The sequence below is a fragment of the Mixophyes fleayi genome, chromosome 9 (assembly GCF_038048845.1).
Source record: "Mixophyes fleayi isolate aMixFle1 chromosome 9, aMixFle1.hap1, whole genome shotgun sequence".
In the NCBI taxonomy this organism is placed as follows: domain Eukaryota; kingdom Metazoa; phylum Chordata; class Amphibia; order Anura; family Limnodynastidae; genus Mixophyes; species Mixophyes fleayi.
In genome coordinates this window covers 125670143-125687379 of record NC_134410.1, presented here as the reverse complement: position 1 = coordinate 125687379, position 17237 = coordinate 125670143, and the positions used below count along the sequence as shown (strand labels likewise).

General features: G+C 44.7%; 1 protein-coding gene across 3 annotated transcripts; it reads right to left on the bottom strand.

Moving 5' to 3' along the window:
• Positions 1–2794: 2794 nt before the first annotated feature.
• On the bottom strand, positions 2795–13403 carry CXXC1 (CXXC finger protein 1). Of its 3 annotated transcripts, none has more exons than XM_075185619.1 (14): positions 13251–13403; positions 9506–9615; positions 8019–8119; positions 7501–7634; positions 7217–7375; positions 6733–6888; positions 6548–6655; positions 6230–6414; positions 5777–5984; positions 5562–5672; positions 5353–5402; positions 5056–5152; positions 4793–4945; positions 2795–3815 (listed from the first exon to the last, which is right to left on the bottom strand). In XM_075185619.1, the coding sequence occupies exons 1-14, from the start codon at positions 13251–13253 to the stop codon at positions 3669–3671; spliced, it is 1722 nt and encodes a 573-aa protein (XP_075041720.1). In that variant the 5' UTR covers positions 13254–13403; the 3' UTR covers positions 2795–3668. The 3 variants fall into 3 exon arrangements, with proteins under 3 accessions (XP_075041720.1, XP_075041719.1, XP_075041718.1); XM_075185618.1 differs by having other exon boundaries at positions 7229–7375; positions 13251–13339; XM_075185617.1 differs by having other exon boundaries at positions 7217–7372; positions 13251–13339.
• Positions 13404–17237: the final 3834 nt, after the last annotated feature.

The following is a 17237-nucleotide window of genomic DNA, read 5'->3' as shown; positions in this document are numbered from 1 at the left end:
GGCTGCGAACGAAAATCCACGTTATTGCGGTACCGTGTATAGACTACGCGGCCCGTTCCGGCGCGATCCCGCGGACCGGAAAGCTAATTGAATATGCCCCTAAGTGTTTTTAGTGGTATGCTGGTTCTGCAATGATTGTTTGTTTTAAATAAAGTTTGTTTAAAACTGTAAAAAACTCACCAATGCTGCAATTAATGAAATAATAAATAAAATCAATTTCAGTATTTTTCTTTTTATTAATATTTAAGGTAATCAATTTTAGACTGAACAATATAGTAGAAATATTAAAAGGTAAATTAATCAATTTCTTAAAAGCATGTACCTGTTATTCCATTGAAATTTTCCATGGACTATGAAAATTGTTCCAAAAACATTTCCGAATGAGCCATTAATAAAAGATTATGCTTCATCCAACAAAACTGGAGCAGTCACGCTTAAGATCTACGCTGTCGCAAAGTAGGCTCCTCTGCGCGTTGGACGTGCCTGGTTTGGATTGATCTAAAAGGACATCATTTCAGGATATTTTGGTATATAACCATCTTATCCCTGTCTCCTCTATGTGAGGCACAACGTAGTCACGACTGTAGGTGCAGTGATCTTCATTAGTGAGTCATTGGTTGACAGTGGGGGGAAAAAAATATTCTCCCAATACTCCATATCAAGCTGGGACTAAAGAAACTATTAAGGCCTTGGACAAAGATGGCGATTGCTTCAAATACATGTGTAGATTGTTCCCTGGACGTGTTTGCGTGGATTTCCTCCGGGTGCTCCGGTTTCCTCCCACACTCCAAAAACATACTAGTAGGTTAATTGGCTGCTATCAAAATTGACTCTAGTCTCTGTGTGTGTGTGTGTGTGTGTGTGTGTGTGTGTGTGTTAGGGAATTTAGACTGTAAGCTCCAATGGGGCAGGGACTGATGTGAATGAGTTCTCTGTACAGCGCTGCGGAATTAGTGACGCTATATAAATAAATTAGGGATGTGCACCGGCCACTTTTGGTGTCTCGTGTTTTGTATTCGGATTTGCTTGAGGTTTTGGGTTCGGATTTGTTTTGCAAAACACCTGACGAAAGGTTTTGGATTCGGATTTATTTTGAAAAAAACATAAAAAGTGCTAAAAACCAGTTTTGTGGTTTTTTTTCACTCCTACGCTATTATTAACCTTAATAACATTCAATAACAATCATTTCCACTAATTTCCAGTCTATTCTGAACACCTCACAATATTGTTTTTAGGCCAAAAGGTTGCACCGAGGTAGCTTGAGCACATAATGCCAAAAAAAGAGGTACAAGATGGAATTGTTCTGGGAACTCCCTCCCACCCCTCGCGAGATTCAACGCGAGACTTGGACGACAGAGGCTCGTTTTCATTTTTTTGCCCGCCGGAAATATCCGAACAGTGCTCGGATCCCGTTCGGATCCGCACTGTTCGGGTGGGCTCGGATTAGCGGAATCCGAGCCCGCTCATCTCTAAACTAAATGGTGATGATGATAAAGTTACACTTTTTCCATTTAATCCTGGTCATTTTAGTGAGGAAGAAGGGGAGAGGTTTCATCAATATATAAAGGTGATGGAGGAAAAGTATCAAGGCAAATGGAAAGACACGCGATGGCTGACTATTACTGTAGCCTCCAATGTGATTGTCCTGATAACCCACATAAAAGAAACTCATACAAACAGCGTTTTACTATGCATTAATTGTAACTATTCAAATCAGCTGTTTTTATCTGTTATTATACTGAATAAAATGCCTTTATGTATTTCATGTGTTTACTTTGATATGATTTGAGAGAATTTCAGTGTGATTTGTACGTAGGCTTTGCCTGACCATTAGATTTTTTGCATTCCTATGTTTTTCAGTGGGGTACCAATTATCTAAAAGATTAGAGTCAATGTAGCAAAACCAATGTCATGTTCGGAATCAGCACCAGTTACCCCAAAATCATTCTATTATGTTTGACAATAAAATGAGTGTTGACCAGTGTAATATAAGCAGGACTCACCCGGCCGTTGGAAATGTTCAGGCTTCTTACAGCAGGATAAAGGAACGGAGCATGACACACAGCGCCCCACATGGATGCAGTCAGATCAATGTGGAGTTTGTATGTTCACCCTCTGTGTACGATTCCTCAGGGTGCTCTGGTTTCCTCCCAGAGGCCAAAAACTTACTGGTATGTTAATTGATTTGAGAAAACTAACCCATGTGTGTGTTAGTGAATTTGTAATCTCCAGAGAGGCACGGATGACTAAATAATCTCTAAAGTGCTGCATAGTATGTAGACACTACATAAATAAAAGGATAATAAATAAATAGGCTCTGATAATATGAGTGCAGGTATCAGAGCATAGAATTCATGGAGAGGTCTGCTGACCAAACAACCTGTGCAGGCCCGCTGGGTATGCAGCATGGCAGGCTCCAGGCAGTCAGATAGACCACAATGAATTCACTATAAATGGAATGACACCTGGATGATCACTCATAACAGAGCAGCTGATGGATTAATACACTGGCTTCTCCAGCTCGGATGGCTATAGTTCAGGAGACAGGCCCTGCTGCGTTTCAGAATCCCAGGACTGGTTACCTAGATATGTTCTACAGATTTTGATGGCACTTATATAAATGGGTGTCCAGGACCCATATTAATGGAACTGGGACCAATACATCACTTACAAACGTATAATTGAAGGATGTTGACCAAGAGAGCAGCTAGAAAAGTGTGCTACTCCATGCTCATCCAGATCACGCCCCCCAAAGACACCATGTTCAAGGAACACAAAATGCAGATGCCATACATTTTAAGAAAGGAAATAATTTTTTATTGACTAAAGATGGCAAAATACTGAAAAAAAGTGTTGGCCTTGCAATGCCGCAGTTGGAAACATCTCCACAATACTGGGGTCAGAACAACAGACCTTTTAATCATTATCCAGCACCTTTGCTCCAATCACTGTAATTTTCTCATTCCCGACAGGTCATCCCTACAAACATTTCCATGGGCGTATGTTCTCAAACCCCAAACGACAGCTAGACAGTTACAAGATGTAACAGTGAATGTACAGAACCACAATAGTACAGGTTTACGTGCCGTACCTTCTCTTCTCTAACCTCAATTAGAAAGTGAGCCGTCTACATAAATGTGTATACACGTGGATACATCAACCACTGGTAATGGAAGATCCGATCCAAGTGGCTTCCTATTTCCCTACATGTCTCAATGGAATACTATTGAAGGTCTGTGTAACCAGAATTCTTGTGGAACGACAAAGGCTGACAAGGTATGCTGGTAGTTGTGGTTGCACAAATTACAGTTCCTGCTAGTTTCCTAAGTGTACTGTAATGGAAAGTCTTCCCAGAAAGAAATGTCCTCTCAAATTGTTTTATGCAAATCACAAAAAGTCCAAATACTGTACACTTGAAATAGCACTTTGACTATGAATTTCTGTCTTTTTAAATAGCCAATGAGGAATAGATGCTCCGTAGTTTAAACTATGCGACATCTGCATACCTATTCGCTGGAAGGATTAAAATATAGGACAAATTCTGAATTATATTTACAATCTCTTTAAACATGAAATCGGCACAAACTATGTAAAAAAAAAATAAAAAAAAATTGGTTTAATAGAAAACCCTCTCCGTGTAGACAAAAGAAAGCCAAGGCTCCCCTTCGTCAGCGTTCCGTATGTGTACGCAGGTCCGTGGTGACTGGGTCGTGCTGAATGGTTTGATGCAACATGAGAGCCAGAAGCCCCGCTCGGTTAGTCATGGCCATGCGGACATTCCGTTCTTGTTCAAACAGTTCGTCTAGTTTGTACCACTGCAAGGACAGAAAAACAAGATTGAGCTAAGTGAAAGACGGTTTGTCCCAAGGACACAGAAGACAAATCTACAAAGTACAAGAAATAGAAGTACATAAACATAAAGAACATAAAGAAAGTGATAAGGTTCAAACCAAGGATTATACCTCTGATTAAACATCTATTACTGAGAAACGCGTCAGGTTTATTGATGACAGTCTTGGTGGATTTAATGCCTTATAAACCCCGGGGTTAATTGCATGATAATCGGTTTCAGCTACATATCAATGGACTTATTGTGGGACGGTTTTCTACAGTTTCTCCCTACTCTGCTGACTGAAGATCCTGATAAGTATCAATTTTGTTATGTGGACAATAGAATTCACCAAATTCTGATGAAAACTCCTGCAATGGAGGTTTGAGTCACACGTAACTGTGAGGAAATTGGTGTCAGCCTAGGAAAACATTTCTTGGATACCGATGTTATATCTGTAGGCACCAGGATTTTTGAATTTCTTGAATATTTTTTTATATGTCAAAATCAGATTAATTGGCATTCCACCAGTACTGTGATGAACATTTTAAGTTTGTTATTTTATTAAAACTAGTGTGAATTCTGTCTAAGCTTAGCGCTCTCTTTTTGTCTTTTTATTGTTGTATTTAAGCCAAGGAGCACGAGAGTAGAGAAGGTGGCAGAGAACGACACTGGGGCAAGAAAGTATAGAGGCTACACAGAATAAAATAAGCTCAGAAACAAGGAGGGAATAGAATATACAGAATATGAGATGATCACAAGCGAAAACTAGGAGAAAAATAATGAGCCCTGTAAGAAGAAGAGACAGGGAAATAATGTGCATTGTAACAGGTTATAAAGATCTACCACCGGGTACTAATAAGTCATATAATAAATTGCGGACCCTCTACATGAATAAGGAAAACACTAATGTGGGGAAGACACAGTATGCAGTGGACACAGTGTAAGCAATATGGAACATACCACACGAACACGTTCCAAGTCAACCTCAGCACGACGGAGCTTTTCCCAACAGTAATGGCGGTTACACTTTCTCTTTGGTACCCTGCAGAATTCACCCGTCGAGTCAAAGACGTCCTTCACTATGGGACATCCACACACTTCATCTGCAGGCACCTGGGTTCACGAAAGCACAAGACAAAGTCAACAGACCGAGCATGGTTTCTTCATATTACTAATGCAGTGGACAAGAACATACGAGGAAGTTACAGCAACTTAAATCTCACCTTGGGATCTCGGGAATGCTCGGGACATAGAACTTGAAGTCGCTTGCAGTAAGTTTTACTCTGAGGATTGTACACATCACAGAAGAGACGTGTAGCACTGGAAAAAGGTTAAGAAAGCATTATTCATTAGTACCATATATCACAGAGAAGACATTAAGTATAATAAGAAATGTTTAATGATAAGACAATCCCTTTAGAGACAGAAACACAATATGGTGGTAGGGTTTAAAATACATTGATAGATTGGCAGATGCACTGGAAGAGAGACAGAACAGAGTTAGGTTATACTCTACCTACCCCTCAATTCTTGTTGGGTACATGGAGCCAAAGGACGTCTGACTTTCATACTGAGGAACAAGAAAAGAAGCAACAATGAACTTTCTTGGAGATCTCCGCTACTTGAAATAAGCACAAGACCCTACATGGTTGGACACTTAACCCATCATGAGATTGGCGATAGTACCAGGGTTAAGCCTAATTTAAGAGAGCTGTATAGAATTACTGACCTTGGCATAGCAGCGTTCCATGTGTCTTAGAGCTACTTTGGGGTTGATCGGGTGGCCACAAGACACACAGAAAATCTGGAGGTCGGTGTCATCGCTGTCCCCATCATTGGTCTGGAACAAGTATACATAAGTATGAACAAACACACACACCCCATCACTCCACCGAGGACTGTCTTGTGCAAATGCCCCAACAATGACCCAAATTCTGCCTATACCTCTTCGTCCTCTCGGATATGCTGCTGTTTGGCTTTGCCGATCAAGGCCTCCAGCTCGTGAAAGCGACGCTCCATCTCCTGCAATTTCGTCCGCGCCTGCTGCTGTTCACGACGGATCCGCTCCAGTAACTTCTTGCCTTGCTCCTCAGCCACGCATGGACTCTGTTGCCACTGCTGTATGCGTTGTGGCAGGATCTCATAGATTCGGCTGAAGGCAATAAAAATACAGAGAGCAAAAGATCAACAATGCATCCTTGTAGGCCAGATTTAATTCAAAGAGCTCTTTAAGGGAGACAATGTAAGAGAAAAACAGCAAAACCCAGTTAATTACATAATTAAAGTGGTTGTCAAACGTTGCATAGTTTGTTGGGGGAAGGGCTGTATGTGGCCTCCTGAAACCTTTACTAAATACAAAGTTTTGTCTTTCTAGCTTCCTTCAGCTCTTGAACTCACTTAGCTGCCAGCTTCATACCACAATCGTCCGAGCAATACTTGGAGTTGGCCCTGGCAGGCTGCACACAACTGGGCCCCAGACACTGGCGCAAGGAGGAGAAATCTCTGCTTTCCAAACGTTCTGAGTGCTTGGCTTTGTCCTTGTGTCTCTGTTTCTGTTTGTGTCTCTTGTATTTATCATCCTTCTGTATTGTAAAAAAATAAAAATAATGCTATAATAGTGAGAAGGCATGTTGCTGAGTTAGGGAACACCCAGCACGAGGGAAGGATCTTGTGTGCCATGACAATTTCTCAAAAGGGGCGCACGTGTTAAACTACCTTTTTGTCCGACTTCTTCTCCCGCCTCTTGACGTGCTTGACTTTGACGGCTCTTTTCCTTAGAACAGAGTCCAGAAATGGCGTGTCATCTGTGTCGCTGAGCCAGGGCTACAAAGACACAAGTCTGGTTAACAGAATGCTAGATCTACAAGAACCTCCTCCTTCTCCCAACAACGCTCAATTACCAGGTTGTGGTCATCGAAGGCTCCTCCAGCACAAAGCTCCTGATACAGTTCGGGATCCAGAGGAAGATCATCATCAGACAGAGAGTCGCCCAGACTGGGTGGCTCCGGCGTGTCTCTAAACATCGAGAGCTCGTCGTCTTTCACACGCAGCATTTTCTAAGAAAGAGAATAACCCAAAGCTGTGAGAAGCTCTAATAACAGCTCGTAATTTTCATTTGAAGACTTTAAGGGGTATTTATCAAATTGCTCAAAGATGACAAAGCTAATTGCCGATTGTCTTCTAGGGGTTTCTGCGCATTTCAGCAGTGTTAGTAAATACTTCTCACTGTTGCAAGGAAAAGAAAGGGGAAAGTTACTTTTATAACAGTGGCACCACAACGGAAAGAATTGACGAGATTGGATGATGAACAAAATACGGCGATAATTGAAGAAAGAAGCGGTTATAGGAGCACAGAAAATTAAGGTCATAAAATAAATCTCTTACTCTTGCTCTCACTTGACACTGACGTAAGCGGCACTTTTGTCGAATCTTGTTGGGTCCCCCAAACTTCTTCATGTCTCGGCAAAAGTCACACTGACCGCAGTCCTCGGTACGGCTGCACGACTCGCACTCTCCACACATGCGGGCGGATCGTTTAATCTGCTGTGGACAAGAACACTCACAGAACGTTCCCAATATTCTACACTTGTGCCCAAATAAGCACAACACATTAGCAGGTGTGAGCGCTCGCTCGACTACGTGAAGCAGTATATTTCCTTGTGACTTACTTTGCTGCCGCTGCTTGTGCTGTTTCTCCTCTTGTCGCTCCTCATGGACTCCTCGTTCTCCTCTCTATCCGGGTCTCTCTCCCTGTCCTTGGACTTCTTGTGTCTGTATTTGATCTCCAGATGGGGGTGTTTCTCTAAATGAGGAAAAGAAATAGAAATATTAAGTTTCGAACCTTTAGATGACCAAGTCATTCCCAATAATTGCTGCCCTGTGCAGAGCCTGTTTTTAAACGTTTATAAAATCACCCCTAAATTGTAATTTTTCCAAAAGGCTATATCTTGGTTCGTTTATGGTTATACAGGCCCAGCTTCTATTTAATACTTCCTGGCGTCGTCGTGCACAATTTAAAGCTGCCTTCAAACTTAGTTTACAACTCAGCGTGTATCTCTTTTACTACTATAGTACTATACGTGACATTGTATACCTTCCCCAAACATGTGTCTTCTCCACACACAACTGTGCCACACACCTAACCTCTGTCTGACTTCACTCAAAAACCACAAGGCTGCTTTCTTACCTCGGCACTGCATGCAATACCACTCCCGAATAGCCTTCGCCATTTTCTCGGTGATGTTGATGCAGTCTCCATGGAACCATTCATTGCAGTGATCACATCCACTGTACAGACATAAAACATGTCGCCACTGTGTAATCAATGAGGTGGAAAAGAAGCATAATGCAGAGTCACAGCTACACATATTTACATAAACTAATCACTCGGGCCAGACTAATCATAGCACCAAATAGTGTTTTGTTTTTTTATCTACGTACGAAAATCAGTACATAGCTTCCTGGTTCTATAAATAATATGACTGGTTAATACATGATTTAGCCTCTAAACGTTTACCAAACTATTAAAAGTTTTTTAACTTTAAATATAAATTAATGGGTTGGAGTAATTAAACGTCATACTTAAAGTGAAAAAAATCCATTAATGTCACATGTATGTATACTCCAACATCAGCTCTTCTACTCATATATAGGGTTCAAATTGTAATTATTAAATGGTAATTAACTATTAAGTAAAGAAAGTGAAAACACTTTTTTTGTTTAAAGGACTACAGAACGTTATATACAAGTTGGTTTATATAAAACAATTACTAATGCAATTCAAACATAAACAAGTAAAAGTTTCATCAGCTTATCAAACTGGGAGATATCTGAGATAAATTGGTAATCGCAAAGCTTTGTTCGTAACCACAAGACTTCCTGTCGGTAATCCTGCTGAAGGACACTGGACCCAGCCTCTTTTAGCCCCTATGGAAGATGTGCATCCAGAAAAATCAGTAAAAATGGCTCCCAAGATTGTCTACTTGGGATCTGTCCAGCACGTGTGCGTCGTTAGTAGCACTTTTACATAAAGGTAACTTGTCATTTAGATTTAGAGGTCCCTTTAAAGTGTCTGCATTTGTAAACAAAATGCAGCTGCTATAATTATCCAGATGTCATCTCACTAATCAGCTTTCTTGGCTGCTGAATGCAGAGAGCTGATTGGGCACAAGCGAGCGAATCGAATAGCTCACATACCCTGCTCAGTTAGCGTTCTGAGAGAATGATCAGATTAAGGGATGAACGGCTCAAACATGAACTACTTAACACTTGCAAAATTGTCTCGCATGAGAATTTTCACAAATGATAAGTTATATTTGTGTTACAAAGTATTGCATTATGCACAACATATGAGCCAGACAAAATGACTTCATTCATTAATACATGCAGTGCCTGGAGTGGTTTATAAAACAAGTATTACAACTTTACTTTCTGTTACATGTACATACAAATTTTGCCATGAGCATTCTTAGTATCATCATCACCTAGATGATAAAGAAACAAAACATCTTTATCTGCTGTTTCTGAAAGAGAGAACAACAGACAACAAAACCATGTCTCACCAATGGTATCAAAATAGAATTATCAGAAGACGGCATGCGATAACAGATTATAGAGAAATATCATTTAATTCTTTAAGTATAATGTACGTTTAATAACACAAATAAATCTTACATCATGAAGCAGTTGATGTCTGGCTTGCGACACACGCAATACACTGGGGCATTCTCCCCGTTCTCTGTCTCGCCCAAACCGGCCAGGTCAGGGTCCGAAAATTCACTCTCCTGTGGACCAATACAGATCCTATCAGTTTCACATTATCGTCAAATCAAGCACTGTTTCCACCAGGCTGTATGCTACATAACAAAAAGGTTAAGGGGGGGATTCTGTGTTTTGTACACATAGGTGAAGGGGGGGGGGGGGGGGGCACTGTGTACATACAGGTGAAGGGGAGCGATGTGAACACACAGGTGAAGGGGGGAGCGATGTGTACACACAGGTGAAGGGGGGAGCGATGTGTACACACAGGTGAAGGGGGGCGCTGTGTACACACAGGTGAAGGGGGGCGCTGTGTACACACAGGTGAAAGAGGGGTCTGTGTTCTGTATACACAGCTAAAAGGGGGGGGGTGTCTGGGTTCTGTACACATAGCTGAAAGGGGGGGCGCAGTGTACACACAGGTGAAGGGGGGGTCTGTGTTTTGTACACAGGTGAAAGGGGGGGGGGGTCTGTGTTTTGTACACACAGGTGAAAGGGGGGGTCTGTTTTGTACACACAGGTGAAAGGGGGGGGGGTCTGTGTTTTGTACACACAGGTGAAAGGGGGGGTCTGTGTTTTGTACACACAGGTGAAAGGGGGGGGGGTCTGTGTTTTGTACACACAGGTGAAAGTGGGGGGGGTCTGTGTTTTGTACACACAGGTGAAAGGGGGGGGTCTGTGTACACACAGGTGAAAGGGGGGGGGTCTGTGTTCTGCACACACAGGTGAAAGTTGGGGGGTCTGTGTTTTGCACACACAGGTGAAAGGGTGGGGTCTGTGTTTTGCACACACAAGTGAAAGGGTGGGGTCTGTGTTTTGCACACACAGGTGAAAGGGGGGTCTGTATTTTGCACATACAGGTGAAAGGGGGGTCTGTGTTTTGCACACACAGGTGAAAGGGGGGGGTCTGTGTTTTGCACACACACAGGTGAAAGGGGGGGTCTGTGTTTTGCACACACACAGGTGAAAGGGGGGGTCTGTGTTTTGCACACACAGGTGAAAGGGGGGGTCTGTGTTTTGCACACACAGCTGAAAGGGGGGGTCTGTGTTTTGCACACACAGGTGAGGGGGGGTCTGTGTTTTGCACACACAGGTGAGGGGGGGATCTGTCTATTGCACACACAGGTGAAAGGGGGGGTCTGTGTTTTGCACACACAGGTGAGGGGGATCTGTGTATTGCACACACAGGTGAGGGGGTGGGTCTGTTTTTTGCACACACAGGTGAGGGGGGGTCTGTGTATTGCACACACAGGTGAGGGGGGGTCTGTGTATTGTACACACAGGTGAGGGAGGGGTCTGTGTTCTGTACACACAGGTGAAAGGGGGATGTGTTCTGTACACACAGGTGAAAAGGGGTGTCTATGTTTTGTACACACAGGTGAAAAGGGGGGGTCTGTGTTCTGTACATACAGCTGAAAGTGGGGTGTGTGTTTTGTACACACAGGTGAAGGGAGGCACTGTGTACACACAGGTGAGGGGGGATCTGTGTATTGCACACACAGGTGAGGGGGGGTCTGTGTAGTGTACACACAGGTGAGGGGGGGTCTGTGTAGTGTACACACAGGTGAGGGGGGGTCTGTGTAGTGTACACACAGGTGAGGGGGGGTCTGTGTAGTGTACACACAGGTGAGGGGGGGGGTCTGTGTAGTGTACACACAGGTGAGGGGGGGGTCTGTGTAGTGTACACACAGGTGAGGGGGGGGTCTGTGTAGTGTAGACACAGGTGAGGGGGGGTCTGTGTAGTGTACACACAGGTGAGGGGGGGGTCTGTGTAGTGTAGACACAGGTGAGGGGGGGGTCTGTGTAGTGTACACACAGGTGAGGGGGGGGGGTCTGTGTAGTGTACACACAGGTGAGGGGGGGGGTCTGTGTAGTGTACACACAGGTGAGGGGGGGGGTCTGTGTAGTGTAGACACAGGTGAGGGGGGGGTCTGTGTAGTGTACACACAGGTGAGGGGGGGGTCTGTGTAGTGTAGACACAGGTGAGGGGGGGGTCTGTGTAGTGTACACACAGGTGAGGGGGGGGGGTCTGTGTAGTGTACACACAGGTGAGGGGGGGTCTGTGTAGTGTACACACAGGTGAGGGGGGTCTGTGTAGTGTACACACAGGTGAGGGGGGGTCTGTGTAGTGTAGACACAGGTGAGGGGGGGGTCCTGTGTAGTGTACACACAGGTGAGGGAGGGTCTGTGTAGTGTAGACACAGGTGAGGGGGGGTCTGTGTAGTGTAGACACAGGTGAGGGGGGGTCTGTGTAGTGTAGACACAGGTGAGGGGGGGGTCTGTGTAGTGTAGACACAGGTGAGGGGGGGGGGTCTGTGTAGTGTACACACAGGTGAGGGGGGGGGTCTGTGTAGTGTACACACAGGTGAGGGGGGGGTCTGTGTAGTGTACACACAGGTGAGGGGGGGGTCTGTGTAGTGTACACACAGGTGAGGGGGGGTCTGTGTAGTGTACACACAGGTGAGGGGGGGGTCTGTGTAGTGTACACACAGGTGAGGGGGGGGGTCTGTGTAGTGTAGACACAGGTGAGGGGGGGGGTCTGTGTAGTGTACACACAGGTGAGGGGGGGGTCTGTGTAGTGTACACACAGGTGAGGGGGGGGGTCTGTGTAGTGTACACACAGGTGAGGGGGGGGTCTGTGTAGTGTACACACAGGTGAGGGGGGGGTCTGTGTAGTGTACACACAGGTGAGGGGGGGTCTGTGTAGTGTACACACAGGTGAGGGGGGGGTCTGTGTAGTGTACACACAGGTGAGGGGGGGGGGTCTGTGTAGTGTACACACAGGTGAGGGGGGGTCTGTGTAGTGTACACACAGGTGAGGGGGGGGTCTGTGTAGTGTACACACAGGTGAGGGGGGGGGTCTGTGTAGTGTAGACACAGGTGAGGGGGGGGGTCTGTGTAGTGTACACACAGGTGAGGGGGGGGTCTGTGTAGTGTACACACAGGTGAGGGGGGGGTCTGTGTAGTGTACACACAGGTGAGGGGGGGGGTCTGTGTAGTGTACACACAGGTGAGGGGGGGGTCTGTGTAGTGTACACACAGGTGAGGGGGGGGTCTGTGTAGTGTACACACAGGTGAGGGGGGGTCTGTGTAGTGTACACACAGGTGAGGGGGGGGTCTGTGTAGTGTACACACAGGTGAGGGGGGGGGGTCTGTGTAGTGTACACACAGGTGAGGGGGGGGGTCTGAGTAGTGTACACACAGGTGAGGGGGGGTCTGTGTAGTGTACACACAGGTGAGGGGGGGGGTCTGTGTAGTGTACACACAGGTGAGGGGGGGTCTGTGTAGTGTAGACACAGGTGAGGGGGGGGTCTGTGTAGTGTAGACACAGGTGAGGGGGGGGTCTGTGTAGTGTACACACAGGTGAGGGGGGGGGGTCTGTGTAGTGTACACACAGGTGAGGGGGGGGGGGGTCTGTGTAGTGTACACACAGGTGAGGGGGGGGGGGGTCTGTGTAGTGTACACACAGGTGAGGGGGGGGTCTGTGTAGTGTACACACAGGTGAGAGGGGGGGTCTCGCCCCCTGTACATGTTATATATGTGCGGCTGCAGTAAGGCGGTGACATGTATGTAGTATTGAGCCCGGGCTGACATACATGTAACATGGAGCAGGGGGGTCTCGGCCTCCTGTACACACTCTCACACATTGTTATTGTCTTACCATCTCCGCCGCTTCCGGTCTCCTGTCTCCAGTCTCCGTTACAGTCAAGGTAACTTCCGGTTCCGGGGTCACCGCCGGTGACGTCACAGCCCAGACAGCTGGCGGGAGAATAACCGGTGCCCGGTGCTGGCGGTAACACCTACATGGATGTGTTATATTATCAGTATATTATACATTAATCACATATTATAATGTTATATAGATATATTTTACATTAATCACACAGATATATTATGTTATTGTTGTATTATACATTAATTACATATTATATTAATTTATTTAGATATTATATTATACATTAATCACACAAATATATTATGTTATCATTGTATTATACATTAATTACATATTATATTGTTTATATAATATATTGTACATTAATCACATATTATATTGTTATATAGATATATTTTACATTAATCACACAAATATATTATGTTATCATTGTATTATACATTAATCACATATTATAATGTTATATAGATATATTTTACATTAATCACACAAATATATTATGTTATCATTGTATTATACATTAATTACATATTATATTGTTTATATAATATATTGTACATTAATCACATATTATATTGTTATACAGATATTATATGATACATTAATCACACATAGATATATTATGAGTTTAGTATAAGGTTTATTACAATATAATCAAAAGAGATGATAAGTGGAAATGGTGCTAACAACTGAAATAAACTGAATTAAAAATCAAAACAGGAATAAAACACAACAAGGATATATAAAACCTGATAAGTGTATAAACACAAGTCCCGGAAAAAAATATTGCCAAGCAGAGTTCATATAAAGTCTATTGTTCCAATGTAAAAGTGAACTCCAAAACGTCTTTTCCACAGTTTGTCCACATATGAAAAGAGAAAAAGAATCACATCATAGCGTAACCTCGTCTATAATCACTGATATCATATAGACACCTTAGTACTATTAAGTGGAAAAAAAAAAAATAATCTTTATAATGTTATCATCACGTGATTCAAGAAATCCGTCCCCTTTGAATTTCAAACTTGCGAGAATCAAGTGTAAAACCAGCCTGTCACAGAGCATTGGAAAAACCTCCTCTTAGTTGTTCAGATCAGAAGCCACACTTCTTGCAGTAGTTACTGGAAAAAACAAAGACTGAGTATAGTGCATTATCCCAAGTAAAAAACGATTTAATGCACACATACACAAGTAAAAACACAGTAAAATCACTCCATAAGAGAAACAGGCATACAGTCTTTTCTGCCTACGCCCAGGCATACAGATTATTATACATAAGTTATGCTCTGTACTTTCATCCCATTTGTTTTTATAACTGTTTGCAATTTTTTTATTTGTATATCAAATCTTTAATTGTTTTTTTATTATCTGTAAGCATTGTACCTGTTTTATATTAAATCTAACAATTTATTAGTTCTGTCCTTATTGCTCTAAACAAATCAATTGCCTGTGTAGAAGAGAGAGATTGCTTGGCTGGGTTAACTCTTTAGATATCAGAGTGTGAGGGGTTAACTGTCTAGCTACCAGAGCACAGAGTGTGTGCAATTGGATAATCAAGTCATAGGTTTGCTACGGCACTTGGCGGAGAGGTGTGCAAGTGGGTGTCTGTGTTGGGAAATGGACCAGTAAATCTGTAGCCTTAGAGAATGAGGTGAGAGTGAGATTTGGGCTCGAATCCTGTGTGTTCCCTTACAGTAAGCTTCCAAGTCACCAGTGCGCAGAGGGCGGTTTGTGACAGATAAAGGGGTTCAGGAGCGGTTTCCTGACAAAATAGAGGTGATATATTGTGTTACTGTTGGAATATATGATAAGATATCAAATCAGGGAGTAGCCAGAGGGCCTATTCTTGACAAATACACCAAAAACAAATATATTATTATTGTAGACTTATAAGTAGCCACAGTGCTCCATAGCGCTGTACAGTGGGGAAAGCAGGACATAGATAAATCTGGTACATACACGGTAGATGTCACGCGTCAGCTCCTGGTTATTCCTGGGCAATCAGCTCCTGGTTTCTCCTGCCTTGTTCCTGGTCATTTCTTCCCCTCTCGATTTCCGCTGGCATCCCACTCCAGCAGTGGTAACTCTGCAGACCCTCCAGCACTCCACTCCAGCAGTGGTAACTCTGCAGACCCTCCAGCACTCCGCTCCAGCAGTGGTAACTCCGCAGACCCTCCAGCACTCCGCTCCAGCAGTGGTAACTCTGCAGACCCTCCAGCACTCCGCTCCAGCAGTGGTAACTCCGCAGACCCTCCAGCACTCCGCTCCAGCAGTGGTAACTCCGCAGACCCTCCAGCACTCCGCTCCAGCAGTGGTAACTCTGCAGACCCTCCAGCACTCCGCTCCAGCAGTGGTAACTCTGCAGACCCTCCAGCACTCCGCTCCAGCAGTGGTAACTCTGCAGACCCTCCAGCACTCCGCTCCAGCAGTGGTAACTCCGCAGACCCTCCAGCACTCCGCTCCAGCAGTGGTAACTCTGCAGACCCTCCAGCACTCCGCTCCAGCAGTGGTAACTCCGCAGACCCTCCAGCACTCCGCTCCAGCAGTGGTAACTCCGCAGACCCTCCAGCACTCCGCTCCAGCAGTGGTAACTCCGCAGACCCTCCAGCACTCCGCTCCAGCAGTGGTAACTCTGCAGACCCTCCAGCACTCCGCTCCAGCAGTGGTAACTCCGCAGACCCTCCAGCACTCCGCTCCAGCAGTGGTAACTCTGCAGACCCTCCAGCACTCCGCTCCAGCAGTGGTAACTCCGCAGACCCTCCAGCACTCCGCTCCAGCAGTGGTAACTCCGCAGACCCTCCAGCACTCCGCTCCAGCAGTGGTAAATCCGCAGACCCTCCAGCAGTGGTAACTCCGCAGACCCTCCAGCACTCCGCTCCAGCAGTGGTAACTCCGCAGACCCTCCAGCACTCCGCTCCAGCAGTGGTAAATCCGCAGACCCTCCAGCAGTGGTAATTCCGCAGACCCTCCAGCACTCCGCTCCAGCAGTGGTAACTGCGCAGACCCTCCAGCAAACCGCTCCAGCAGCGGTAATTCTACAGACCCTCCAGCACTCTGCTCCAGCAGTGGTAACTCCGCAGACCCTCCAGCACTCTGCTCCAGCAGTGGTAATTCAACAGACCTTCCTGCACTCCGATCCAGCAGTGGTTATTCCTTAGCCCTCTCTTGCTCTGTCTTCCCTGGGAACCTCCCTAGGGGGCCGCGACCTGCAGAGTGGAAGTCGCTAAGTCCAAATTCCCTTGCAGGGATCCCTGGTGAATACCTTCCATTCTGTTACACTCCGCGCCCCTAGGTAAGGTTACACCAATCCCGGTAGAACAGCAAGAATCCCAACTTCTCCTCTTTGGTGCCGTGACAGTAGACCAAATAAATGCAGACTTGAAAACAAAGGACATGGTTGGCATTGTTCATTAGAGAGCTTACATTCTAAAGCTGGGTACACATCTAGGGAATCACATGATAAACGACTGTTTGGTGTGTACGCTCCCACAATCATGTTTTATCGTACCAAAACACCTTGTATTGTTTGATTTTATAGTGGAATTTCTGATACTCATCTCTTGGTTAACACAGAGACAGCTAAGAGAGTCTATAGGACTTTATATTTCGATAACCTTATAAGTGTTATATCTTCCTAAAAAAAAATCATGATCAGCGATGTCAGGTATATGTGGAAGTGTGTACGCATTCACGACCAGCAGCGTAGGCAGATATCTGTACAGTGTACAGAGTCACAATCTTTTCAGTAGATGGTTATGTGAGATAAAGATCACAGATCTGAAGGTAAATCGTGTAGCTGTGTACACATGAATCTGCAAGATCATCTGGACTTTCAATAAGTGAAATCGTTTTAGATATTGCATTTGAAGTATTATTGAATACTCAGGTGTGTACCCAGCTGAAACAAGAGGACTGAGTGTGACTAACAGTGAGGTTGGGACAGTTGTGAGGATGCTTTATAATATCATCGGG

What these genes read in the sequence shown, in the direction of transcription:
- CXXC1 (XM_075185619.1), bottom strand. An exon ending in ATATCCGAGAGGACGAAGAG is followed by an intron (nt 5,673 to 5,776) that starts GTATAGGCAGAA and finishes TACTTGTTCCAG; the next exon opens with ACCAATGATGGGGACAGCGA. An exon ending in TGGAACGCTGCTATGCCAAG is followed by an intron (nt 5,403 to 5,561) that starts GTCAGTAATTCT and finishes CTTGTTCCTCAG; the next exon opens with TATGAAAGTCAGACGTCCTT.